This window comes from Acinonyx jubatus, chromosome C2 (genome assembly GCF_027475565.1).
Source record: "Acinonyx jubatus isolate Ajub_Pintada_27869175 chromosome C2, VMU_Ajub_asm_v1.0, whole genome shotgun sequence".
NCBI lineage: Eukaryota > Metazoa > Chordata > Mammalia > Carnivora > Felidae > Acinonyx > Acinonyx jubatus.
Genome location: NC_069384.1, coordinates 54,211,117 through 54,238,587, shown reverse-complemented (window position 1 = coordinate 54,238,587; position 27,471 = coordinate 54,211,117). Strand labels below are relative to the sequence as shown.

The window sequence follows — 27,471 nt, the reverse complement described above, 5'->3', positions numbered from 1 at the left end:
ACACAAGTTAAGCAAAGCACCCATTTTCTTAATATACAAAAGGGCAAAGGGCATAAATAGACATTTCACTGGAAAAGAAACACCAATAACTGATTAAACCATGAAAAAGTGTTCAATCATTCTCCTGTGAAAGAAATGCAGTAAAACAAAAGAGATTTTTCATGTATATGATTGGCAAAGATTAACATTTATTTACAATATTGGTGAACATGTGGAAATGGAGTCACTGTTTTTGGGAATGGGAAGTAGGGTAACATTTTGGAAGTTGGTTTTTGGTGATATACATCAAAACAATACAATGTACAAAGTTGTTGACCCAGCTATTTGTTCTACTGGTATAAATTTATTGTAATTGATAGACGTAAAGATAAATGTACAAGGATGATCTTTGTAAAATTGTTTAGTAAAAAAAACCAGAAACCACCTCAGTGTTCATCCATAGTTGCTAATTAAACTAGTTATGGTACTATTTAACAGTTCAATGGAATACAGTGCCGGGGGGCGGGGGGGGGGGAGAAAAATGTATATGTACTTAAATGTGGTATATTAGTAAGTGAAAAAAGTATATTGGGTAACTATATGCATGTTACCATCCTAATTGTGTAAATTTATTCTTTAAATTTGGAGAGAAACATTTTTGCTTCTTTACGTAGAAAGTTTCAGAAAGAGTACATCAAACATGTAATGGTGATTATGGAAGGCAGGTAGAAAAGGATAATATCTGGTGTAGAAGGGATTCTTAATATTCACATTATACCTTTTTGTCATGCTAAAATGTTTTGTTTTTAACTCTCCTCTCATACTAAGCTTTATTATTTTAGACCATCATACCCAGTGGAAGAATTGGAAGAAGAAACTGTCCCAGAAGATGATGCAGAATTAACATTAAATAAAGTGGATGAAGAATTTGTGGTATGTGTGTTGCTGAACTTTTTGTTTTTGTTTTTGTTTTGGATTTCTTTCCCTTCCCTTAATTCCCCCAGATTTCCATTTTCAGGAATATATTTTGTTTCATTGTTTCTAGAGAAGAAAAGCTTTTAAATAGTGTACCCAGTATCAGTTGTTGAGACTTTTGGTTAAGTTAATGCTCAAGGTTTCTAATGACTGAGGTCTGAATTATAGTCAAGGTTCTTATAGACAGGAAATAGTGAACTGCTAGTTATATGAGTAACCATTTTATTAGCAACCATTCTTGATTTTAAATGGGCTATAAATAATAAAGAACTTAAAAAGAACAGTAGTATTTAGGATTAATATATTCTGCTTCATAAGAACAGTATTCATTTCTCAGGGACTTCTGTATGCTTCTAAAATTAGAATAAGTACCACCCTTTAGGAATTTTTAAAAATACTTATAAATACCAACATTATTTAAATTGTTGGGCAGTATCTTGGCCTTTACCATTCTTAACATTCTATTTATATTCTGAAACTAAATAATCAAGTCTATAACAGATTAGACAACTAACATGGTAGAGACAAAGAACACTTTCTCATAACCAGAGATGGATTGACCATGGTGTTTTAGGAAGTATAATGTGATATGAAATTGAAATAGCAGGAAAAAACCCTTTTTTAAAGTGTACTTTACTGTCATAAACCAATTACATTTTCAAGGTGAATTTTTAAATAAGTAGATAATAAGTATATTCTATATTTCAGCTTAATTTATTATGTGATTATATACTACAAAGATATTAATCACTGCATCATTTTATAGCAAATGCTGGAAATAACCATTAAATAAATTAGACTATATCCAAATAGTAGAATATTGTATAGCCATTAAGATTGTTTACAAAGAAATGTTATTGACATAGGGATGATAACTTAATGCTGTATGCATAAATTCAAGTATGTAAAATATACAAAAAAAGAAAAAATAACAATATGTCAACATTAGTTACATATGGATAGAAAGATTATGGATGATTATTTTCTGTGCTTCTTTGTATTATCAAAGTTTTTAATGTGTCTTATCAGAGCATAAATATTTTAAACTGTAAATATAAAAAAGATCATTCTGTTATTTACAGAAGGAAAAAGACCATTGTAAAACTAATGAATTTAATAGATATCTTTTTAAATATGACACATTTAAAAAATTAAGGTAAATGTATATTCATTCTGCATGTGTTTTATTGAGCACCTATTGGGCAAGACGCTGGTGGAACTGTATGTACAAAGGCTCTGAGGCAGGAAGAAGCTTAGCTTGATCAAGGATCTGAGAAAAGACCACTGGGGCCAGATCTCCTAAATGAGGCAGGGTTGTGTGTGTGTGTGTGTGTGTGTGTGTGTGTGTGTGTGTGTGTGTTGTGTGTGTGTGTGTGATAAGATTAACAAGGAAGATAGACCAAGTCCAGATCATTTTCGCCATTTTTTTTTTAATTTTTTTTTTCAACGTTTATTTTTGGGACAGAGAGAGACAGAGCATGAACGGGGGAGGGGCAGAGAGAGAGGCAGACACAGAATCGGAAACAGGCTCCAGGCTCTGAGCCATCAGCCCAGAGCCTGACGCGGGGCTCGAACTCACAGACCACAAGAGCGTGACCTGACTGAAGTCGGACGCTTAACCGACTGCGCCACCCAGGCGCCCCCATTTTCACCATTTTTAAGGAGTTTAGACTTTTTTCTTGTGTAATAGATCTTTTCATTCAGGCCCAGAGAATGTTAAGTTCTCACATATTGCCAATTGTTCACCTCATTAATTTTACTCAGGTATTTTCCTCATCTTGTCTTTTTTAGTAACTGTTTATTAGTTAATGGTTTATGAACAGAAACCTGGTCCTAGCACATCAACTTTTAGCTTCAGAGACATAACTGAAACCTGCCAGAGGAAAAAAAAAAGGTACAAAAACCTACTAGCCAGAAAGAAAGCTCTGAAGGTGGAAACCAATGTTACACTTTTTTTGTACCTCTACGTTATTGTACAGTGCTTGGTGCAAAGTGGATGTTCATTAAATATTTGACTACCAAATCAGCTGTCAGTAAATTGCTGTGTAACTTGTAGAAATTATAGCTGATTTTTTTCTGAGAACCCTTTGAAGTCCAAAGCAGCATCATTAGGTATGTAAATTAGAGATACAAACTAGAAAGCAGCCTCTTTGCACATTTCTTCCCAACTATAAAGTAAAGTCCTTCTACTGTCATAAGACCAAACTGAAGGCCTTCTTCAAAGGCCTGAGGCTGTTAGTTCCCTTATGTCAAGTCTCTTGAATTTTTTCCTCTTTTCTTTCTTTCTTTTTCCCTTTCTTTTTCTCTTTCTTTCTTTATTTCTTTCTTTCTTTCTTTCTTTCTTTCTCTTTCTCTCTCTCTATTTCTTTCTTTCTTTCTTTCTTTCTTTCTTTCTTTCTTTCTTTCTTTCTTTTCTTTCTTTCTTTCTTTCTTTCTTTCTTCTTTTTCTTATTGTTATCATATTCTAAGGAGTCCTCAGTTACCTCTCCCATTCCTTTTGTTAAGGAGATCAGTGCCAAAAAGCATTTGGACAGTGGGATGTTACATTATTTTGTTGCCAGAGTTTGAGGTGGCTCAAGGATGGAAAAGATTAATTTCTGACAGAGTAAAATTCTGCTATAATCATCTAGAAACTAGAATCCTTCAGTTTTAGACTTATCAAGGTAGGACACACTGATAACTGTTAAAAAGGTAGAACAAGTATTGGTCACAAAACAATATTTTCACCTGCTGTATATAATCATATACTTAGTAATTGGCAGTTAGAGAATTAAAAGGGTATATACTAGGCAAAGAAATAGTAGGAAATTGTTCAGTGTCTTCTAAATAACCAAAATCAGAATGCTCCATTTATTTTAAAGCTTTTTTGGTAAGTTTGTTTATATTCAAATTGTTTTTGAATACTGTCTTAATAATATTTAGTAACAAATCTTTTTTTTTTGACTGCCTACTATTAAAGCCTTTTGCCTATTAGTGTTTAATCCAGTACTAATTCAACAAGTATTTATTGATCCCCTATGTAAACTGTACTGATTAGGTTATTGTAAAAGCATAATAAACTTGTCTCTTCTCCCATGGGCATCAAGTCATTGGCGTTTCAGTCATTTACTCTGGTTGTTAAGTAGGTCATCATTAGTGCAAACACAGAATAAACTGAGCCGCATCTCAAAGGTGTGCATCTGCATTTCTGGTTAAGATTTAAGATGTAAACAGTTACATCAATTTTGTGTACCCCTCTATGCTCCACTGCTCCTCCTCCCTAAAAAAGTAAATGTAAAAAAATGTAAACATAAAAAAGTAAATGTCACTTGAGTGTATTTATACTCTGCATTTACATTGGTTCATATTTTACAAAAATCTTTCCAGTTCCCCAAAGATTAGCATAGTTCTCATAACTTACCTTAGTGTCCCCACCCCCCAGAGTTTCAGAGTGATCTGGGATGGGACCTTAGAATTTGCATCCTAACAAGTTCCCAGGTGATGCTGATGCTGTGGTCTCAGAACCACATTTTGAGAACCACTGTCTTACATCCTTCTAAATTCTTAAAGATCAGGATTATCTTTGAAATCTACCACTGCAGCTTTGTAGAACTGTATGTGTGGAAGTGTCCACCAAATAATTTTTTCCTTTGAGGACCAAGCTCCATTCGCTGTATTACCACGTCCTTAAGCCTGGGTTATTGTTAAATTTGTTTCACCCACTATGTCACTTATCACCACAGAGACATTTGAAGAGAAAGGGGAGCTAATTTTTTGACCTTCATGCTTTAGAACCTGCTTAAGACTTCATATTTACTGTATATTGGGGAGGGGATTGCCTCTCAAAGGGTCACTTCTGACCCTGCTGCCCACACCAATTGGCCCAGGGGTCAGAACCAACTTTGAATCTACATCAACTATCCTTTAAGATAGTTAATATCTAAGATACAAGGTTAGTATCTCAAATATATATTTATATCTTTAAATAGATTTAATATTTTAATATCTTTAAATAGACCTAGGGCCCATGGGCCAAAGAGTACTAATGACTAAACTTAGTAATTTATTAAACTTGAACATAGAAGAGATGAGATGTCAAAAATATGAATTAATGGGATTGGTCCACAGTGCAGATGAGAATATTCTGTGTCTGTCAACTTCCATTTTTGTCCATTTTAGTCATGTTACTCAAAATTGACATTAACTCCTTCCATTGTCTTTCTATTTCATATATACCACTCTGCACTGTTTCTTATTCTTATGCTTATTTATCCCTAGTTTTATAGTAATGGCTCTTCCTTCTTCCTTGTTTTTCTTTTTTCAGTAACTATAAAAAGGCCCTGTTTTAAAAGGCACCATTAAAACCTCTAAAAACAGATGACCTGTTAATAACATTATGCCCTAGTTTACACACACTACCAGGCTTTTAAATACTCTTTCCTGCATTGGTCTTTATATTGAGCTTAGTATATTGTGTATGTAAAAACTGGAAATACATTTTTTAAATTGTAACTTTTTATAATTATTAACTTTTAAAACTCTTATTTTTCTAAGGAAGAGGAGACAGACAATGAAGAAAACTTTATTGATCTCAACGTTTTGAAGGCCCAGACATATCGCTTGGTAAGTTACATGGAATACACACAGGACCAACAAGCAATCAGTATACTTGTTCTGCTGAAAGTTGAAACAAGTAGAAACCATTGTTTGCCATTGTTTTGTGCATGATGTGAAAAGTAGCTCTCAAAAGTTGTTTCCTATATATAAAATGTTATAATTGTAGCAAATAAAAAATCTGGAGGGTCGAGTGAGACAGCCTCTAATCTGTACCATGGAAAATCTACATACTGCTTCTAATATAAACTGAAAATAACTCATTTGTCACTTTTATTATAGAAAGACATTATTTGATTTCAAGTTATTTTCCATTCTAATTGACTAGTATTGAATGGTCTTGATTATAGGAAAATACTTAAATGGTAATTCTTTGAAATTAAAATGGATTATTTTAAGACTGGTATATGGATAAAGTAGTCAGACATTGCTTTAAGTCAGTGTTGGCTTATGTTAATTAGGAAATAAATGTAGGCTATAAATGAGAACCCACTCAATGAAATGTTTCCTTTTTTTAAAAAAAATTATTTTTAATGTTTATTTTTGAGAGAAGTGAGAGACAGAGCACAATCAGGGGAGGGGCAGAGAGAGAGGGAGACACAGAGGCCGAAGCAGGCTCCAGGCTCTGAGCTGTCAGCATAGAGCCTGATGCAGGGCTTGAACTCACGAACCAAGAGATCATGACCTGAGCCAAAGTCGGAGGCTTAACCACCTAAGTCACCCAAGAGCCCCTCAATGAGATATTTCAAAAGTACATGTAGGATTTTTGTATTTTATTATATATATATTCAAATAAATGATACTTAATTGTTCAAAAAGGTATGCATGGAATATAATATTTTTTTTTTAATGTTTTAACTGTTTTATTTTAAGTGTATTTATTTTTGAGAGAAAGAGAGAAACAGACCACGAGCAGGGTAGGGGCAGAGAGAGAGAGAGAGAGAGAGAGAGAGAGAGAGAATCCCAAGCAGTCTCTGTGCTGTCAGGATGGAGCCTGATGAAGGTCTCAATCCCATGAACTGTGACATCACAACCTGAGCTGAAATCAAGAGTCGGACGCTCACCTGACTGAGCCACCCAGGTGCTCCTGGAATGTAATATTCTTATTTGCCCTTTATTTAACTTTTCTTGTCTAAATTCTACAAACAAGTTTGAAACTTCCTTGGCCATCCCACCCCAGGACGATCTCTTCATTTATCACTTACTGCCTTAGTATCATTAGTCAGCATTATTTATAATTGTTAATGAAATGTGTGTTTTCTGCCCACCTTGAGATGCAATAAAACATAACGTACAATATTGTGGCTAACTTGCCTGAATGTGTGAGTTGACTTTTAATACATTTATATTCTCCATAGCATAACACAGAAGATGCCAAATACATGAATTCATTCATTCATTCTTAAATGAATTAGTGTGTATTTTTATTGCTCAATTGAAAACTGAGAATATAATCTGATGTAGTATATCAGAATAATATGTTAATATTGAAATTCAAACAGATAAACTCCAGTTGTAACAGTACTTTGGTAGTACTTTATAGTTTTCAAAGTACAGTTGACCCTGAACAACACGGGTTTGCACTGCACAGGTGCACTTACATATGGATTTTTTTCACAATGGATACAGTACAATACTATAAATGTATTTTCTTTATGTTTTTCTCAATAGCATTTTCTTTTGTCTTTATTGTAAGCATACAGTATATAATGCATATAACATACATAATGTGTATTAATTGACTATGTTATCACTAAGGCTTCCAGTCAGTAGTAGGCTATTAGAAGTTAGGGTTTGGGGAGTCAAAAGTTAGTCCCAGATCTTTGATTATGTAGGGGTCAGCACCCCCCTAACTCCAGCGTTGTTCAAGGGTCAACTGCACTTTAGAATACATCCTTTATTGACCTTGTGAAGGGTTTGGGTAGATGTTGTTATCTTCATTGTACAGATACAAAAACTGAAATTTATAATCTTTGGACAGTTTACTCTTTTAAAAAACTAATAAGATTGCAGTAGCTGAATTTGAATTGTTTGTTCTAAACTCCCAAGTCTATTACTTTTTTCCCTTTACACCATACAAGAGTTCAGCAGGTAGGTATGGTTTGTTTGATTCCTACCTTAAACAAGGACACTGTGGTGCTTGATGTTCCTAAGTGTTGAAGATGATGATGAAGTTCTCCTAAAGTATGAGGGAAAAAAACAAAAGTGATGGATATACAATTATTCTCAGAACGAAACTGTCATTTGTGTTATTCATTCTTCCATTGATAGTATAAATAGAACCTCTAAAGGCCGCCTGGGATTCCCTCTGGATAAAGTAGTTTGAGAATTAGAAGGGGTTTAAGTAATTTAATTTGCCTCTATCACTACTCTAAGTTCCTGTTTGTCCTGATTTCAGTTTTTACTTTAAGCTATTTAAGTTTTCCCCTACCTATGCCTTTGTAAGTTATCTAGGTATTAGATTCTTTGGACAAATATTATATAACATAAACCCCTTCAAGCTGAGGCTATGTTGTATTTTCACAAGAGGAAGAAGTCTGAACACCAGGTGTTTGTGGATGGTCAGCCACAAAGTTCTAATGAGGCAGAAAACCCTTTCATATTTAAAAAAATCTGGCATGCTTATGATGTTGCCCACTAAAGCCATCTGCCTGAGACAGCTGTATCTGACTCTACCTTATGATGGCTTAGGCTGCTCTTTCCCCAAGACAGAACTGCTATATAGGTTAGTAACATAGATTTAAGATTTTATGTTTCATGCAGCAGGTGGACTCACAATGCAGAGGAAATATTATTTTAGCAAAGTTGCATGCAGTGAGTTTTTTGCTAGAATAAAAATGACATGTACTCTCTAGGAAATTGATATACTAAATGTAGATGTGACTGTGCCACTCTAGCCATTTATGGATTATAACAGTCCTCTCTACCTGTGATTTTGAAAACATAGATGCTTCTCCAATAATTCTCTGTTCTCTCACCTTGCTTTATTTTTCTTGACAGACCCTGGCAACATATTAATTTCTATCTATTGTCTATCTCAGTCACTAGAGTGCTCTCTCCTCTGAGCGGGAGCTTTCTTTACTTTTTCACCTGTGCCGGGTGTGTAGAGACTGCTCAGTACTGACTAATCTTGAAGGAATACGTGTAGAAATGAATGCTGTTTTACATTTACAATTTTATAGGCAAGGTATAGCTTAATCTTCATAGAGAAAAGAACTGCTCAACTATAATTACTTCCTCTTCTATGTAGCAGGTATGATAATGCAGGGAGAAATCCACTTATATTCCCTTCTTTCACTAAATAAAGTGATACCTAGATACTAAAAAGTGTGCTTGCTCTTAAGGATCGTGATAATGCAAGAAGATGAGCCTGTACAGCATCTTCTTGAGATTTGTGGTAAATGGAGCGAGAGAGAATGTAAATGGAAAAGACGTGTTGCAGATGATGTTCTCTGAAAGTGGACACTGAGACAGGGTTTGTGGTGCAAGATGTTGATTATGAAAGGAAGGGAGAAGAATTGGGCTGGGAGAGAAGCCTAACTGTGATTCAGGCCTGACAAAACCTGGGGCAACTTGCTGAAGAGCTCTGGACCAAGTGCTGCCTGCTTGGCCCCGTCACTGGAGGCAGGCTGCCCTGGGAAGGACATGCGGCCAGGTCGAGGTGGCTCTCTGCAGGTAAGACAGCCTGAGGGGGCTGACAGCAGCAACCTGTCTGCTGGCCACGTCTTTCCTTGAGAGGGGACCTGGTGGTCCATCTTCCTGACTACCACGACATATTTTAATCCTGCAGCTGCTAATTAGAAGAATTTGTAAAGAGATACTATGTACCCACTGACTAAATTTTGAAGTGTCTACTTGGATCATGACATAGCAGTAGTGTTTCACGAACCCTGAAAATGTTGTTCTAAGAAAATGGTTCCTCTGATCATTGGTGTATGCTTACAGTGATGAAGCTGGTTTGTTTTGGAAGCACTTGTTTTTCAGAACATTTCTTTACTCTCAGGTTTAAAAAGTACGTTTTAAAGTTACTTTATTCTGTGCTCTCCCCCCTAATTCTCTTACACCCCTTATGGCTTTGTCAAATATAATACTTTGCAAGAAAATAACTTTTACAATTAGCAAGGGATTGCTATATCTTCCAAGGTTTTATTTATAGGTTATTTGAATTTTGATATAGCTTTTCTTAGAAGAAAAAAAGATATAAATATTAGTCTTCAAGGCTAGCCCACAAAGTTCTACATTCTCTCTGCCCCTCTGATTTCCTGAATTGTCTTGAAATCCAAAATTTAGCCAAAAATTCCTTGGGGGTGGTCATGGGGAAGACACTGGTGTCGTATTAAAGATCTCACAGTTGGGCAGAGCCCCTGATGGGTAGGGGGACAGTAGAATTTCAGAGATGTGAGGGGCGGGAGCAGGAAAGGAAGGCCCTGGCGGCAAGGTGTCAGGCAGGTGTTTAGGCCATTTCTAGCTCTGTCTCGAGTATGTTAACTGGAAACTGCCTGCACGGTTGTGGCAGCTACACTGTAATTACAAGTGGTCTTTGTTGCTCCCCTCCATTCTGAAGCTCAGTGGAGTCATAGCAGCAGTGTTGTGGCAGCATAACACAGATGTGTCATTCTCCTCCCCCAGTGGAAAAAAGATGGGAGGGAAGCTGTGCGCTCGAGTTCTATTTTTAAATGTCCATCACTTCATTTCAAAACATTTTTTCAAACATGCCATAGATACCATTCTTCCTTGAGATGCTAAATTTGAGGTTTTAGAAACCAAATTCTGAGTTAGACAGCATAAAACCAACTATCTCAAAAGGTTTAAACACAATTGGTTTTTAATTACTTAGCAAAAAATTCATTGTACCAAGAATGAGAGAATTTTTAGCTTAAAAAGCAAAAGCTGTAAGGAAGCAAAAATCTGGGCTTAGAATAAAAATGTCATCTCAGTTTTTGAGTGTCATTGTGGCAAGCCCACAATATTGTAATCAAAAAGGGAAGAAGATGGATCTACTTTGGTTAATATCTTAAATACTTTAAATTTTCTTCATTTTACATTGGATTTACTTTTCACTCCTTGACACAATGTCCTTTCTGAGTAACATAGGAGAAAAGCACTGTTCTGAAATATAACTTGCCCCCTGGGTTTCCACTGGTTCTGATTCCTGCTTGAAGAAAATGGTTTTTCTTCTCCTTTCCTAAAACATTTGAGTGTTTGTCCTCCTGTGTTGTGACTGTGAGAAGTCTGTGGTTGGTGTTTCACAGGAGAAACAATTAAAGCACCACATGTCTGAGCGTGATAGAACGCCTTATGACTGAGTAAATGCTTTTATTTCTCTGGTAACTAACCTGTACCACCCCATCAGTTTTATATCTGGAGGTGAATAGAAAATGTAGGTTAGAGAAAAGAAGCTGTACTCCACACTGCTCAGAAGGAGCTCAAATGGCAGTTCTTGCTGGGTGTAAAAGAGAGTTTTGCTTGATCTTTTAGTGTAGCTTTTGAATCCACCCTTGGAATAGGAAAGATTCTTCCTTCCATCCTGATTTTATTGTGAGTCTAAAAAGGAGTAGGAAGCAAGGACTTTTCAAGGTCCTTTCCAGATCTGAGTCCATACCTTCAACACTGGCTCCATGGTGAAGAGTAAGCCTTGGCTAAATTTCTGACTGCATGTCAGTTGAGCACCTGACTCTTGATTTCAGCTCCGGTCATGATCTTAGGGTCGTGAGATCAAGCCCCACCTTGGGCTCTGCCCTGGGCATGGAGCCTACCTAAGATTCTCATTCTCATTCTCTCTCTCTCTCTCTCTCTCTCTCCCACTCTCCCTCTCCCTCTTCCTCTCCTTCTCCCTCTCTCCCCCTCCCACCCTCCCTCCCTCTACCCCTCCCCTGCTTGTTCACTCGCTCCCCACCCAAAAAAAATTCTGACTGCATGTCACTAGACACTTAGTAAATTAACCTGTGACTGCTTTCTTATCTGTGCAGTGGTGACACAATTCTTCCCAGGGTTGTTTTGAAATTAATATAACCTAACTAGCTTGATGCATTTCTTCTTTTATATAAGTTTTCACCTTTCCTAGAGGTTGGAACTAAGAGATTGGAATGTTACCAACATCCTCATGTGCTGTAGGAGAGTAGAAAAAGCCCCCATCTCTCGATACAAATAAGTTTCTAGATTACCATGAGTATTTTTGAGTAAGAAGCTTACATAGGATATAAGTTATCAAGAAGTTTTCATTTTTATGTAATTTGGGAAGCCTTGGTGATGTCATGTCTTTATTTTCATAATCTGTCACATGGATGCTTATTGAAGGCCCACGAGACGAAATCTGCTATCACGTAAGGTCTCCCCTACAGAAATGACTCGGGAATTTGATGAAAAGTTAATAGGATATTTTCCAGGGTTCATTTGAGAGCTGTCATTTTATAAATGGATAGATTATATTTCCTGAATCAATGCCAATAGCAGATATTTATTATGTAATTCAGTATATTAGATGGGTACCAAGAATGTGTGCTTTTTTCCGTCCTCTATAAACTATATTCTTTAAATCCACCAAACCCCACCCATCCGTCTCTAGCAGTGTTGGTGCTTTGATGTTTGTCTAATGGTTCATTTTAATCCAGGACATCTAGTTGGACACTAAGACCTGCAGATGCTGACTTTGAAATCTCCCTCACATGCATCCCTTCAGCTGTCTTTCAAGGCCAAGTCCTCTTCATCTCCTGTCTGGATTATGTAACAATAATGGCCTGAATTGTCTTTGATCCTTACCCTTCAATCCTACCCTCACCCTTTTGTAAAATATTTTTCACCCTACTCTTCTATCTTGCTTACCAAAATGACTTTTATCAGGTCATTTTGAGTTCAGTAACTTTTGATGGCTTTTCAGTGCCTATAGGTCAATTTATATAGATTATAAAACAATAATTTTTTGGTCTGGATTTCCAGACTCTTAGCAGTTTGACAACTGTCCATATAGCCAACCTTATTTTCTTCTGCAGGAGTAACTTTTTTCCAGATAAATGGATCCTCTCATAAGTTTTCAAACACCTCATGAGCATATCTGCTCTCATCTTTGACCCCTATCTAAAGTACTTTCTCGTCCTTTCTCTACTTGACTCTTAAACCTTCAGAGTTCAGCTCAAATTCTGTCTTTTTAGTGACACTTTCCCAATTGCCCCAGTCCCATTCAATTCTGTGGCCCACAAATCTACAACTCATAACTATTCATAAAACATATTTAGAACATTCTAGAAGGTTCTTTCATGAGGATTTTTATCATTTTATTACTGTCCCTGAAATAGAATAGTACCTGGCATATAGTAGGTGCCAAATAAAGATTTGTTGGATACAGGGCTCCTGGATGGCTCAGTCAGTTAAGCATCTGACTCTTGACTTCTCAGGTCATTGTCTCAAAGTTTGTGAGATTGAGCCCCATGTTGGACTGTGCACTGACAGCAGAGCCTGCCTGGGATTCCCTCTCTCTCTCTCTCTCTCTCTCTCTCTCTCTCTCTCTCTCTCTCTCTCTCTCTCTCTTTCTGCCTCTCCCCCACTAGCACTTGTGCACACATGCATTCTCTCTCAAAATAAAGAAACATTTATTAAAAATCATAAAGATTTGTTGGCTAAATAAAGTTGTTTTACCTTGCTTGTAACTCTTCTTGGCCTCCCTTCTGGCTTAGAAGACAAAATTCATATTCCTCACCATAGCTTCTAAGGTCTTTCACAAAGTATTTAACTCTTTTTTTGGCTCCCCAGTATTCGCCTTTCTAAGCCCCCAGTCGCTCTTGATGTGGTGTTCACAAGCCATGTGCATTTCTATTTCAGTATCTTGGCTTATGATGCTTTTCCTGACTATAAACACTTGGCTTGTCTCTTTTCTGCCTATTTGCATTCCATACATCCTTATAAGGTTAAACTTAGATCTCATCGTCTCCATTAAAACACACTTCTCCCTTTCATTCGAATTCCTAAAGCATTTACACCTATACCAGCTAGTTTCTGGAAGTTAATCAAACTTCTTATTTTTACCTGCTTTTATTGAAAACACTTCTTTTTAAAAGTGTAATATATACCTGTTGTTGTTGTTTTTTTTTAATGAAGCCACAAAAAAGTGCAAAGAAAAATTTGAAAACATCCCCAAATCTCATCACCCAGATATAAATACTGTATCACTTTATGCATAATTGCCCTGAGGTTATATAAGATGCTAGTATTTGGTGAATCTGGATGAAGGGTATATGGGAATTCTTTGTACTATTTGTGTAATTTATTTGTGGGTCTAAAAAAAATTATACAGACCCAGAAATAGATTGATGAAGTAGTATAGTGTTCATAAAATAATCCAAATAATATGGTGATATTAATAATATAGGAAACAATGCAAATACGTGGGGGGAAAACTGGACTATTTAATTAACTGGTGATAGAATAATAAGCTGTGCATCTGGTGAAAAAAGTTGGGCTCTTTCCTCATATCATACACCCAAATAAACCCCACATGGATCAACACATTAGAAAATGATAAGGTATGAAAACAAGAACATGACTGACAAGTGTTATACTCACGGGTTGAAACTGACATAATAAAGCCTGGCAAGAATACTAAACACCATAAAAGAAAAGCACTAATAAATCTGAATGCATAAAAATTAAAGGCTATATATGAAAGAGTGGGGTGGGGAGCACCATAAAGTTAAAAGACAAGTGATAAACTGGGGAAACATAGTTGTAACCTGTATGACACAAGGATTGATAGGCATTTGGTAAGGTATCTAAGAGTTTGTGTTCTATAGTAACATTCCCTGGGCCCTGCCACTCTACTAATGATGTGACGTTGGGAAAATTAGCTAACTGCTCTATACCTTACCTTTCTTATTTGCAAAAGTGGGAATAAGAGTCCCTTGATTCATGGTGCTATTATTGGGCATTTAACATAGGTGAAAGCATTGAGAACCATGCTTGGCATTAATAATAGTAATAGTAACTGCTAAAATATATTGAGGCTTACTATGTGCCAGGCACTGTGCAAACCTTTTAAAATGTATAATTTAATCATCACAACAACTCTTCCAATGAGAAGGGTACTATTATCCTCATCTTACCGATGAGAACCCTGAGATTTATAGAGGTTTTATAACTTGACCAATACCTAAGAAGCAGCGGAGGTAGGATTTGAGCAGAGATGGGATTCCAGACCCATCCTCTTGACATTTACACCATACTGTGGCAATTCTTAAGACATTTTAGTTTTCTTTTCCTTAAGTCTTGAGACTCTTTAATCTTGACAGTTAATTAGACTTTCATGTCCCTCTTAGTAGATGATGAATTGAGCTCTTCAAATGTATTAGGTTGCCATCTCAGAGAAAAGAAGCCTTATAGAAATTCATTACATAAAGAATTAAACTTACTTTGGCATACTCTATAACACCAACTATAATGTCTATGGTAGTTTTTACATACATGCTTGTTGGGGTACTTTCTTTCAGTTTTATCTTGAGAAAATAAAAAATCAGGACTGATTTTACCTTAGCACTTAATGGACATTAAATTAGCTAAAGTAGTAGCAAAGACAGGTGTTTGAGATATTAAACAGAAATAATACTGGAAGTTGCATTCTCATTCAAAAATAATTTCAGATTTCTTATTAGTTAAATTGATTTTTTTTTAATTTAGGGAGCTTTTTAAACTTTTTTTGATTTGTGAGCATAATTTATTCAAATTTTAGTTCACGTGATAACAGAATAAAATTTCTTTTGATAGTCTCAAAATTGAATTGAAAACTTTTATGAACTTCGTATATGTAAACACAGAGGCTACCATCTCTCTTTCTTTTGATGGATTACAGCCAAGGTTTAATTTAGTTATTCAGAACAAATCTGAAAATACTTTTTGTATGGTATTAAACATTTTTCTTCATAGTAATATAGTGCTAAATCATTTAAAACCTAATTTGAAAAGAAAATAGTGAATCAGACTCATGATTTATGCTTCTTTAATCATGAAGAAGAATTGACTTGTAGGAACATGAAAGTTTTAGCTCTGTGCTTTAAATATGATTTGTTAAAATCACTGGATTTCAAGGGAACACTTCTTGATTGAGATACCTTATTTATCCCTCTAGCTTTTTATTGATCAATGATAAAGAAAGAGGGACACTAGGGGCACGTGGGTGGCTCAGTCGGTTAAGCATCTCACTTTGGCTCAGGTCATGATCTCACAGCTCCTGAGTTCGAGCCCTGTGTCGGGCTCTGTGCTGACAGCTCAGAGCCAGGAGCCTGCTTCGGATTCTGTGTCTCCCTGTCTCTCTGCTCCTTGCCTGCTCATGCTCTGTCTCTCTCACTCTCAAAGAGTAAATAAACATTTTAAACAACTTAAAAAGGAAGAAAGAGGGACACTAAATACCCTTAGGAGAAACCTTGCTTAATACATAGTAATGTATAATAAATATTATATTTAGCACTTAGCTTGTTGGCCACCTATCCTATTTCCTATCTGAACCAAAGCATCAAATTAGGAAGGTTGGAAAAAAGCCCTCTGAGGAACCAAAATAAGTATAACCACCTCCATTAAAAAAAAAAAAAAAAAAATGTATGAAGAGTCCCAACCTCACCACCACTACCACCGCCCTCACCAGTTCTCACGTATTTCCCTTGTATTCTTATTTTGCCTAGACTCCAACATGTTTGGATGCTAGGTTTCTAAGCCTCCAGAAGTTGAGGAGGAGGAGGAGTTGCTACAGGCAATCAAGCAGACAGCCAGAGGTGATCACTGGCATCTTGATAACAAGAGAGGCTGCAGGAGAACTTTAAAAGCAGACATAAGAATGCAAAAATTATAGCCATCTGGGGTCATTTGATGTAGGATCAGTCATATCCAGTTTCCTCAGAGCCCTAGAGAACGATTGTATTACAGAATTAATACAATAAAGGACATCATGAAAATATTAAATTACAGTCAGTAAATGTCAGCATTTATCAGTCTCCAGTATCCAGTCTGATGGTGGTGCCTCATTCTTATAAGAGGTAGGGGTTCGGGCTTGGTAATTGAAGATTCAAGTGCCTCCATTTGCTGTCTTGCTTCATTAGATCAGTGTTAGGATCTTCTGACCCTCCTTTTATCTCCCATTTTCACCTGGAAGTCTGTGGATCCAGTTTCTGCCCAGGCCTTCACGATCTAGGTTCTCTTGGCCAAGCTGTCATCTGAACTTATGATCTCTCTATAACTTCTGATGCAGGGTCTCCATTCCCAAGGAAACAAATTCTCATGGATGCCTGAGTCTTGAGCTTCACTCTTGGGTCTTCCGATGAGCCATATATGTTCCCTTTAGCAGACAAGGTGTTCTTTAGTCAATGATTAGAGGAAGTATTGTAGGGTATCGATGATTAGTCAAGTTTTAGAAACTCTACCCTACTCATAGCTTTCTTCCTTCTTCATTCCCAGTGGAATGTCTTAACTAGAGCTAACTGCCCAACCTAATTTGAACCCTTGTGATCAAAAAGATCCTATAGTACCAGATTTTTGTTACTATAGCAGAGATCAAAAGAATATATATTGCTGGTGTCAGGAAGCCCTCGTCAACATTGCTTTTTCCAGTAATGTTTAGCCCCCTTTCTTTTATAGGGCTTTCCAATAATGAGCATACACTACATATTAGAAATAGTTTTACCCCACAGAGATTTTTTTTTAAGTTCCTTGCTCAAGATGGTAATTCATCAGATTATACCAAAAATGCAATCAGTGCTTCTACTGCATCACCTGTAACATTTTCTCTATTAAGACTTGTTAATGGGCCAGTCCCCCTCTGTTAGTATCAGGTTCATTACTTCCGATGTTGGTAGTCATGGTCTACCTGGAGTTCCCAGGGTTAATTAAGAGGTGAAGATATTTTGAAGGTATATCAAGTTTTGTATTCCACTGAACCTAGTGTGACAGAACAGCTTTGCAGCACTACATAGGTTATCCAGCAGCTCAGGCTGCAAAGGGCTTTATTTATTTAGCCTCCTTCACTGATATGTGAGGCTTTCCCTTATTCTACCTACCCCTGTAACCATTAAGACTAACCACAGCCAATTATATATACATATGTATATATAATTATGTATATATATACATTCATACATATAAAATTATGTGTATATATACACACACACACACACACACATCCAATTTTATGTGTTTACATATATAAACAGATATACAGAATATAGTGTTTTTCAGATGCTTAACCATCCCATTATATTACCTGAAGGAGAGATTACTTCTTGGAACAGAATTCTGAGCAGGCTTTTAACATTGCATGTTTGATCCTTGAACTGACTTTGGTGATATGCCCACTGTTGGAGCCCAAGTTTATGTTATAGGATGGTTTAGACTGTTATCTTCAATTCTTCCATTGACAGTCTTGGGATCAGTTTTCATAAGTTTTTCTTTCCCTCAGGACCATTTATTACCTCCATAAACTAGCCTGAGATTCTCGCTAGCAGGCTATAAACTCTTTTCAGGCAGGGACTAAATCCTTTTATCTTTCTACGCCAAACACAGTACCTGGATTCTTACCTTGCATGTTGTAGGAGCTTTACAAATGGCTTATTGGTAAATTAATTAATTATAAATGAGACTTCTGGGTAGCCTGTGTCTCATTGAGCTTTTAATTGTTTCTTCAGCATTAACTAGAAAATGCAATTTCCCAAGAGGTATGTTTTATCTTAGTGTTGTTTCAGACAGGGACTGGGACTTTGTCATGATGATATAAATTTTTGATTAAATGAAAACAGCGGTTTATTTCTCTTTTTACTAATATCTCCACATAAAATACCATTTGTTAAATGGAGGTACAATTGGAAAGGAAAGGTTTTCTCAAGTTATTAACCAAGGCATGGAATAGTTTTAAAATGATTTCTACTTCATATGTAGGCCTTGCTCAGTTAATGTATCCACTTATTAGGCATTAGGAAAATGTGACTGAGGAACGAGGTTATGAAATAGATGTGCAAATATGGAAACAGAAGGAGACTGTATAGTTTGATTAAGTTAATGCCGCTCTACCAAGCCTAATGTTCTCTTTTTGCCCTTTCTTCCTTTAGTAACTAGGCCATTTCCCCCCAATATATTAACTGTGGCCTAGGAGGCAGTGAAGACATTTGAGCTGCTATATTAAACCATTTTAGGATTTTGGAAGTAGGAGTTTGCAAATCATTGCTTAAGGGAACCAAATAATAACTTAGGAAGAATAAATGCAACTTACTAAAGGACCCAATATAAAGCAAGTAGTAGTTTATGCACTGGGATGCCTTAATGCAATGTTTGTAAGTGTACCCCTGTATCTTACTAACTCTTAGATTCTAGTCTGAGTCAGACAGGGCCATCGCTGACCCATTTGCCTTGGGGAAATTGAGAAACGTGTGCCCTTCCTTGAGGAAAATTTTTGAGTATGTTATGGACAACTTGAACAATCCTCTGAGTTCAGGCTTGAAGAAAGTGGGGCTGTGGATGGGTACCTTCTCCAGCCTTGTTTGGTGATTCTGGACTCCACCGACTTCGCCCTCCTATAGGGAAGGGAAGACCGAGGGGAAATGAGGGATGGGGTTGAGGAGCACTGGCTCTGGGGTTTAATCAGGACTACCCAGCTTCAGATCACCCAAATGGTGGTTCCATAAAGCAATCTTATTTTTAAATCAGTGATCAGAACATCTACCTTCTATTACGAATCCTACAACACTGCTGCTGAGAGGTCATGCCCCTTTGGCCCACTCTGGTTCAGTGGGAATGGGATGCGGGGCCCCATAGCCCTGGCAAGAGTGAGCCTGTGTATATACCACACGTACACCCCAAACGTCAGGGCTCACGCACACTGGCAGTGCACACATCCGCCCACCGCATCCCACCCCCATTCCCATCCGTCTACCCAGAAAAGGAGCCAGTCAGAATTGGGCCACCTAGAGCCAGGTACAGGTACTGGGGTAGGCCAGTGAGTGAGCAAGCCCCCGGCTCCTCCAAGTCTATATGCATGCTGTGGGCGCCAGGGTGGAGTTACATGATGGAGAACTTTCCCCATGGCTTTAGGTTTCAACTGGGAGACTCCGTGTCTCTTCTGCTGTCACACATGTCTCAGAAAAGTTCACATGTCTGCTTTGTGAATACTGTGGTAGCATTCTGCTAGTACTCAAAGTAATACAATGTTTCTATATTAAAGTGAGTACTTTAATATTTAAAACAGAATCTTGAACATTTTTCACTTAGTTTTCACATTTTACTTAAACTAATGCTAATATTTTTTTATACTTCTATTTTTTTTTAAAGTAGAATGTACTTGAATAAATTCAGACTATATATTGTAAAATGTAAAAGCATATACTAGTTATCCATCCTCTGATTGTGTGGTTAGAACTATATAGCCCCCCTGAATTTCTGAACAAAAAGCAATATATGCTCCTTTTAAGACTCTGAATCTGTTCAGGACTTGCTAACATGAACTAGGAGGTAGGAGAGAGACTTTCTTATACCAACAGTGCTCTAGAGACTCAGTCGGGACTTTAAAGCCCCTAAAGACCTCAATCTCCCACCAAAATACAAATCCTGATATAAGGTTATTCTTATACTTAGTGTTAGACTGGATTGGAAAGACTTGTCTAATGAGCTTTCATTTTAAGAAATGTCTTTAAGTGACATAAATTCACATTGAGAATGTAATTTCACCATGAGGTTATATAATCTTTTACTTTTAAGTTTTGCATTATGAGAAATTTCAAACATACACAGAAGTGCAAAATAGTGAACTCTTATCTAACATTACCCAGCTTCAGCAGTTAATAGTTTGTCAGCCATGATTCCTCCAGAGGCCCCACTTTTTTCCTTTGCCCTTAGTAAGTATCAAAAGTATCTTAAGTAAGTTTCAGACATCATGTCCACTTACCTATACATAGTTCAGCATTTATCTCTATTTATAGGGCCTTGTTTTTAAACATAACCATCATGCTATTATAATACCTATAAAATTTGTAATAATTCCTTATATCCTCTAATACTCTTCCACATTCAGATTTCCCTGATTGTCTCAAAAACATCTTTTTGTAGATTGTTCAAACTAGAATCCATATAAGGTTTATACATTGTATTTGGCTGTTTATGTCTTCGGATCTCTTTTTTTCGTATGGTAATAAATTTTTTTATGTTTTCATTACATTTTCTTACAATTTATCAAGGAAGCTTAAAGGAAAAGTTGCTACCAAAACTAATGTGTTAGGCTTTATCTTTGCACGTGACAGCAGGGAAGGGGCAGAGGGAGAGGAGAGAGAGAGAATCCCAAGCAGGCTCCTCGCTGTCAGTTCAGGAGTCAGAAGCGAGGCTCAATCATCCCATGAACCGTGAGATCATGACCTGAGTCGAAATCAAGAGTTGGTCACCTAATAGACTGAGCCACCCAGGCACCCCAGGCTTTATCTTTAAATCATTAATTTGTACATTCTTTATGTTTTCAGATCTATACATACTTAATGCTGACATGTGAAAGCCTAGGAAAATGAAAAAAAAAAAAGTTTTTCTTTTGTAATTCAAAAACAGACATGAATTGATTTTATCACTCAACAGCAGAAACCAAATGCAAAAATGTGGCCCCACCCTATTTGAGTTCAAGTAGATCTATATTAAGTTACATTTTTAAAACTACATTATAGTTTGACCTAACCAAAATATCACTTAAATTATGAATAAAAAATGTCTTAAGTAATGGCCTCTTGGCTTCTGGGATCTTATCTTTTTTGTCTTTCAGAGTTGGCGTTTATATTTCAGTATGGAAAATTCAGTGTGCCAGGGTGGCTCAGTTAGTTAAGCGCTCTGACTGTTGATTTCAGCTCAGGTCATGATCTCATGGTTCGTGGGGTCTAGCCCGGCATCTGGCTCTGTGTTCATAGTGCACGGAGCCTGCTTGGGATTTTTTCTCTCTACTTCTCTCTGCCCCTCCCCTGCTTCTGCCCTTGCTCTCTCTCTCTCTTTCTCTCAGAATAAATAAACTTAAAAAAAAATTCAAACTGAGACAATGTTTTCTTATCAAATGTGTGAATGTTTGTATCTCCTTTACTGTTACCAATTAACATACCTAAATGGCTTGTTGATTTGACAATATTCCCGTTGAGTTCACTCTGATATTTCAAAAGCATTGTTTTTTGTCAAAATGGTTGAATCCTATATTTGCTTCTTTTTGAAAATACTTATTTTGTTATTCTACCAGGTTTGAGCATTGTTTTCTTTCAACATGGATAGGAGGACAGATAAGAACTTCTTCTGTCACTGTAATTTTAACACTACCATACTTGATATAAATTGTGCAGTCCTGCTAAAATGCCTCAAAATTTTACCATTTCTTTTTATAAACTCTCAATCTTGTGATATCTTTCCTTTCTTAGGATATGAACGAGTCTGCCAAACAAGAAGATATTTTGGAATCCACAACAGATGCTGCGGAATGGAGTCTCGAAGTGGAACGTGTACTACCACAACTGAAAGTCACGATTAGGACTGACAATAAGGTAGAGAAGATAGAACGCAGTTTTTCAAATGGATCTTCATAAGGCAATTTCAGGGTCAAAGGCACTACTAATTATATGAACGATTTAAGCGGGTAGGATTCGGTTTCCAGTGTTTTGTCTTAACAGAGATTTAGTAAATTGTTGTTGAATGAATAAATAATATTAAAGAAGGAAAGAGAGGAATAGATCTTTAAAGTGATTTGGAACACGTCATGTTTCCCTGGGATTGAGGGGTATTTTCTTAGAAATCTTATTTTGTTTAGGTAAATAGTAAATGAAATTGGAATTTCATGACTGTATAGCAACTGATTATAGTTAGAAAATGGTTTTGGAGCTCTGCTGGATGGCAAAACAGAAGACATCCTGGAAGTTGCCTTACATAATCTATTCAGTACATATGATTAAAAGTCAGATAATAAGAAAATAATCAAAGCATTTGCATTAAGTTTTGGAGATTGGGCCAGATGAATGAACTGGCCCATAATCAAGTTTCTGCTTCCTTTTACAAGAACGTCAGAAAAAACTATCAGGTGACTAGACAATCCTATTCTCATTAATACTATAATAATGTCTACAAAAGAGACTGGAGAGAGAGACATCTAGGTAAAGAAACTAACGAGTTTCCATCCCTAGAGGCAGGAGAAGAGCACCACCAGCATTACAGAACAAAGTTCTAGGGAAGCTTGTTACTCTGAAAATATGGTCCTGAATCTACCCCCAAAGATTGCTGTTTTCAGAGTGCCTTAGAAATGAATTTATTCTTAGAATGTCTGGATTTGGGCTTGTAAAACTGTGTCCTGGAGAAGGTAAGAAGTAGCCTAGACTCCTAGGGCAGTCCTACAATAGGATAAAGGCAGCAAAGGTCTTGCTAGACTGAACAGCTGTGGAACAAACTTAAAGGTAAGTGGGCAAATCCTGCAGCCTGTTTACCATGTATTTTCCCAGACACTATTATGTAGCCATTATTTGACTACATTAGGGGTAAATTCTTGTTTGCATATCTCATATGTAAATATGTGTTAATACATATTGTGTTATTACAATTGTGTTATATTGTGTTAATACATATTTACATATGAGATATGCAAAGAAAGAATCAGATTTCTTCACCGATTCAACCTCTGCTAAAAGTTGTAATTTGCAAAAATGTAATTTTTTTTGGTAAAAATGTAACTTCTAATTGTTTAGTTTTTGGTAAAAATGTAATTTCTAATTCTTTATTTTTATAAGAGCAGAACTCATAAAATTAAAAATTATTATTATTGTGATTCTAGTTAGAATGACATGTTAAAATAACTGTGTAGTTAGGAACTCTCAGGTACATCTTAATTCCATATGGAAGCCTTTAATTTATTTAACTTTCAAGCTAACTAACTCTTGACATCCAGCATCTCATTTAGAACCTAATAGGATCGATCACACAAGAGTGTTTTTTAAAGCATAGTCATTGATTTCTACATAACAGGAGTAACTGAATAAAGGAAGAATATAAATGTAACAGCTAACACATACAGTTTTGCAAAACTAAGTACAGGTTAAGTTCTACTACAAACTAATATTGTAGTAATCAGAATCCTGGGTTCTTAGAGAATCAGTGGCCTCCTGATTGGAGAAGAATTAACTAGGTGAAAGTTGGACTCTTAGTCTTATGCCATACATTACCAGCCTTGATCTTATGAGGATATACTGTGCCAAATTAATAAAAAGTCAGATTTTACAGGCAACATTCCAAAATGTCACATAAAGTTTTGAGGGCTTTTTTCTTTATATGAATATCATTTTGAATTTAGATTTTTTTTTAACGTTTATTATTTATTTTTGAGACAGAGAGAGACAGAGCATGAATGGGGGAGGGGCAGAGAGAGGGAGACACAGAATCAGAAGCAGGCTCCAGGCTCCGAGCCATCAGCCCAGAGCCCGACGTGGGGCTCGAACTCATGGACCGCGAGATCGTGACCTGAGCTGAAGTCGGACGCCCAACCGACTGAGCCACCCAGGCGCCCCATGAATTTAGATTTTTAAAAAATTATTTATTTCCATTTTTTTCTGTTTGATAGCATTGGTAATTTTTTTTAATTTTTACATTTATTTATTTATTTTGAGAGAGAGAGAGAGAGAGGAGAACATGTGCACATGTGTGAGCTGGAAGAGGGTGACAGCAGGGGGAGAGAATCCCAAGCAGGCTCTGTGCTGTCTGATGCAGGGCTCGATGGGCTCAATCTCAGTATTGTGGTAAAATATGCTGATCTAAAGTTACATCTGATTTTTTTTTTTTCAGAATTCTTTTCTAGATCATTTCGTCTTTGTGCCTAGTATTTCACAAACTCTTCTAAGTATTTCAGAGGTATCAAATAGGAAATGCAGGTTTGGGGTCAATTTATTCAGCTTACTAAAGAAAAATAAAATTGTATGTTGATTTGAGAAAATAAAGGGTTAGTAAATAAAGAGATATTTTTCATGTCACAGAAATAAAAATAATCTGGTCACATACGATGTTTCTCATGGGCTCACCATCCTCCTTCATCGGAAGAGTTTGACTCCAGCTTCATGGTACATCCCATTCTTCCTCCACTCCTGACTCGACCAAAACCAAACCCTCTCCTTTACTTTTGGCGAAAATAATTACCTTTCACTCGACACAGGCTATTTAGGACATTTGGAGACTTCAACTTTGTGTTTGAGGGAAAATGAGCTGTTTTCAGATCAGTGTGTTTTACCGATCATTATTAGATTAATTTTTAAGTAGCATTGAGATGTGGGAGATAACTATACAGGGCCTCCATTATTTAAATCCATTAAAAAGTTCTTTAAAATGACCTTGTGTTACCAGTAAATAAGTCCCACATTTCTTTAGCACTGGATCAAATGTTTGTTTTGCTTTTTTTCCTCACAAGTTCAGTGCTTGTGTGCTTCTTGGCAGGTAACTAACAAAAAAAATTAATAAATAAATAATAAGTAAATCTCCTTTTCTTTTTGTTGTTTTGATGAGATGCTCTCATATACTGATATTTTATTTTATATTCTCTGTAATGTTGTAATTAGATTTTATTGTAAGACGAGGTTATTCTTTTTTCTGGCAGCACTCGTTACTGTTGCCAGTTTTCGAAGAATGCAAACGGATTTTAATATTAGCTTAAATTACAATTGGGAAAATTAAAATGTTGCCAAAAATGCAAATGATATGTTCCACAACTGAAGGTGAAGGACTTTTGTCATATGTTAGCTTCAATAGACTATATTAGTAGTTCCCTTTTTAGAGTTGGTTTAGAGAATGCTCCTGGTGATTCCTTCTAGAGTGTTATATACCCAGAGACCAACTCATATTGCCCCAACTTGGAATAATGTGTCTAAAGACACAGAAGTTCTGCCAAGAAAGTCAATAAAGCCAGCCAAGTCCTGGGTCATTCCATTCTAGTTAATGCCTCAGTTATGACCAAGTGAGTAAGGCTCTGGAGTCCATTCCTTAGAAGGGCAGTCTGAGGACAGCTAAACTAGAGTAGACATGAGTGCCACCTAATCAAATTGTCTACGAGTATTATTAGTATACTAAGACTGTATATCTTGTACTTTTTGTTCCTTCCCTCCTTAGTTCATTTTTCTCTTTATATCTCTTTCCCTTTCTTCTTCTGTGTTTTTATCTCTTTTTTATTGTTTTTATTATTTTATTTTTATTATTTTTTTTATTAGACCCAGGAGTGGTGACAAGTGTTACGTAAGGACTCTGGTGGAATTTAAAACTAAGAGCAAACATCTGTGACTATAAGACTAAATTTAAATCTGTAACTGGTCAAGAATTATCTTAAACTCAGAGTCTTTTTCAAATACACTCTTGTTTTTAATTATAAAAATAATATGGAAACAATTCAAGGGGAAAGGGGCTAGGCAGTGTGCTATGAAATAGAAGCTGTCAATTCCATGTTTAGTTTCACTATCAATTCCTGATTTACTGAGCCAAAGCTTCAGAAGCTTAGTGGAACTGTGGCAGCCACAAAGACCAGGAGAAGATGGAGCCTATCTCACACATCTTCCCTTGGCACCTTCAATTCATATTTCTACCACTTATTACATGTTCAATCCAGGGCAAGCTACTCAACCTTTCTGTCCCTCCTTTTCCTAATCTGTAAAATGGGACTAATTATATTAGTTACCTCACAAAGCTGTTGTAAAGCACCAAGAACAGTGTCTGTGACATAATTAATGCCTAATAATAAATGTTAATTATTGTTAAATTATAGTATTGTTACTATAATATTGTGTTCTGTCACGGAGGTCTTGTATTCAGTTCCTGTATCAGTATTCAGGAAGAATTTAACAAAATTTCTGCACTAATGCTTCCATCATTTAAGGGAATATTTTAAAACATAAGCCTTATATCCTTACATGGGGATGTAATCAGTTTCATGTAAGTATCACTTTGGTAAATCTTTCCAGTTTTTTTCCCTAGTAAAGTTATATATAAAATGATAATAATAACTGACATTTACTAAGTGTTTACCATGTGCCAAGTGCAGTTCTTAACATTTCACATATATTAGCTCACTTAATCCTTTCCACTGCCTTATTAGATGCAGGTACCTTTTACCACAGGGGAGGAAACTGAAATACAGTGAAGTGAGGTTAACTTGCCTTTGCCTAGTAAGTCACAGATGTGATATTTGAACCTACCACCGAGGCTCTTTCCTATTCACTTAGTGATAGTACAGCATACTGGTTAAAAGCACAAATTCTGAATCCAGGTTGCTTGAGTATGAATCCTGGCTCTAACACTTACTAGCCATTGGACCCCATGGGCAAGTTTCAACCACTCTGTGCCTCAGTTTCCTCATCTGTAAAATGGAGTTCATTATAAAACATACCTCAAAGACTTATTGAAAGGATTAAATGAATTAACCTATCTTAAGCACTTAGAATGTTGCCAGAAGACTCACTTAATATATATTGACCACTATTTCCATGTGCTCTTATGTATATAGTTGAGATTATACCTTTTATAAAACATAATAGTATATCATGGACATAACTTTAGCTGAGTGGCATGTAGCAGAGATGGGTTGGCCAAGCCCAGCAGGTTGGGGTCAGACCAGGTCTAAGATCTGGGTGGAGGAATGGCCAGATAGAGCATGCAAGAGCTAATGGTTACAATTTGGGCAAGCATAAGTAAGGACTGTGAGATCTGAGAATACAGACCAATAGCAAGAAATGGAATCTGCCAGTTAGCCATTTTATTTTATTTTATTTTTTCAACGTTTATTTATTTTTGGGACAGAGAGAGACAGAGCATGAACGGGGGAGGGGCAGAGAGAGAGGGAGACACAGAATCGGAAACAGGCTCCAGGCTCTGAGCCATCAGCCCAGAGCCTGACGCGGGGCTCGAACTCCCGGACCGCGAGATCGTGACCTGGCTGAAGTC

The 27,471-nt window shown here is 36.5% G+C and overlaps 1 protein-coding gene across 2 annotated transcripts in view; it reads left to right on the top strand.

Annotated features, from left to right (window-relative positions):
* The window catches only part of IFT57 (intraflagellar transport 57), a 53,794-nt gene that overhangs the window by 5,504 nt on the left and 20,819 nt on the right, over window positions 1-27,471 (top strand). For both annotated transcript variants that reach the window (XR_008297646.1, XM_027077670.2), the window contains exons 4-6: window positions 822-912; window positions 5,488-5,556; window positions 21,939-22,061. Coding sequence is in view for 1 of the 2 variants with exons in the window: in XM_027077670.2 (XP_026933471.1) it covers window positions 822-912; window positions 5,488-5,556; window positions 21,939-22,061 (283 nt within the window). In the remaining variant the exon portion in view is untranslated. The remainder of the gene's footprint in view (window positions 1-821; window positions 913-5,487; window positions 5,557-21,938; window positions 22,062-27,471) is intronic.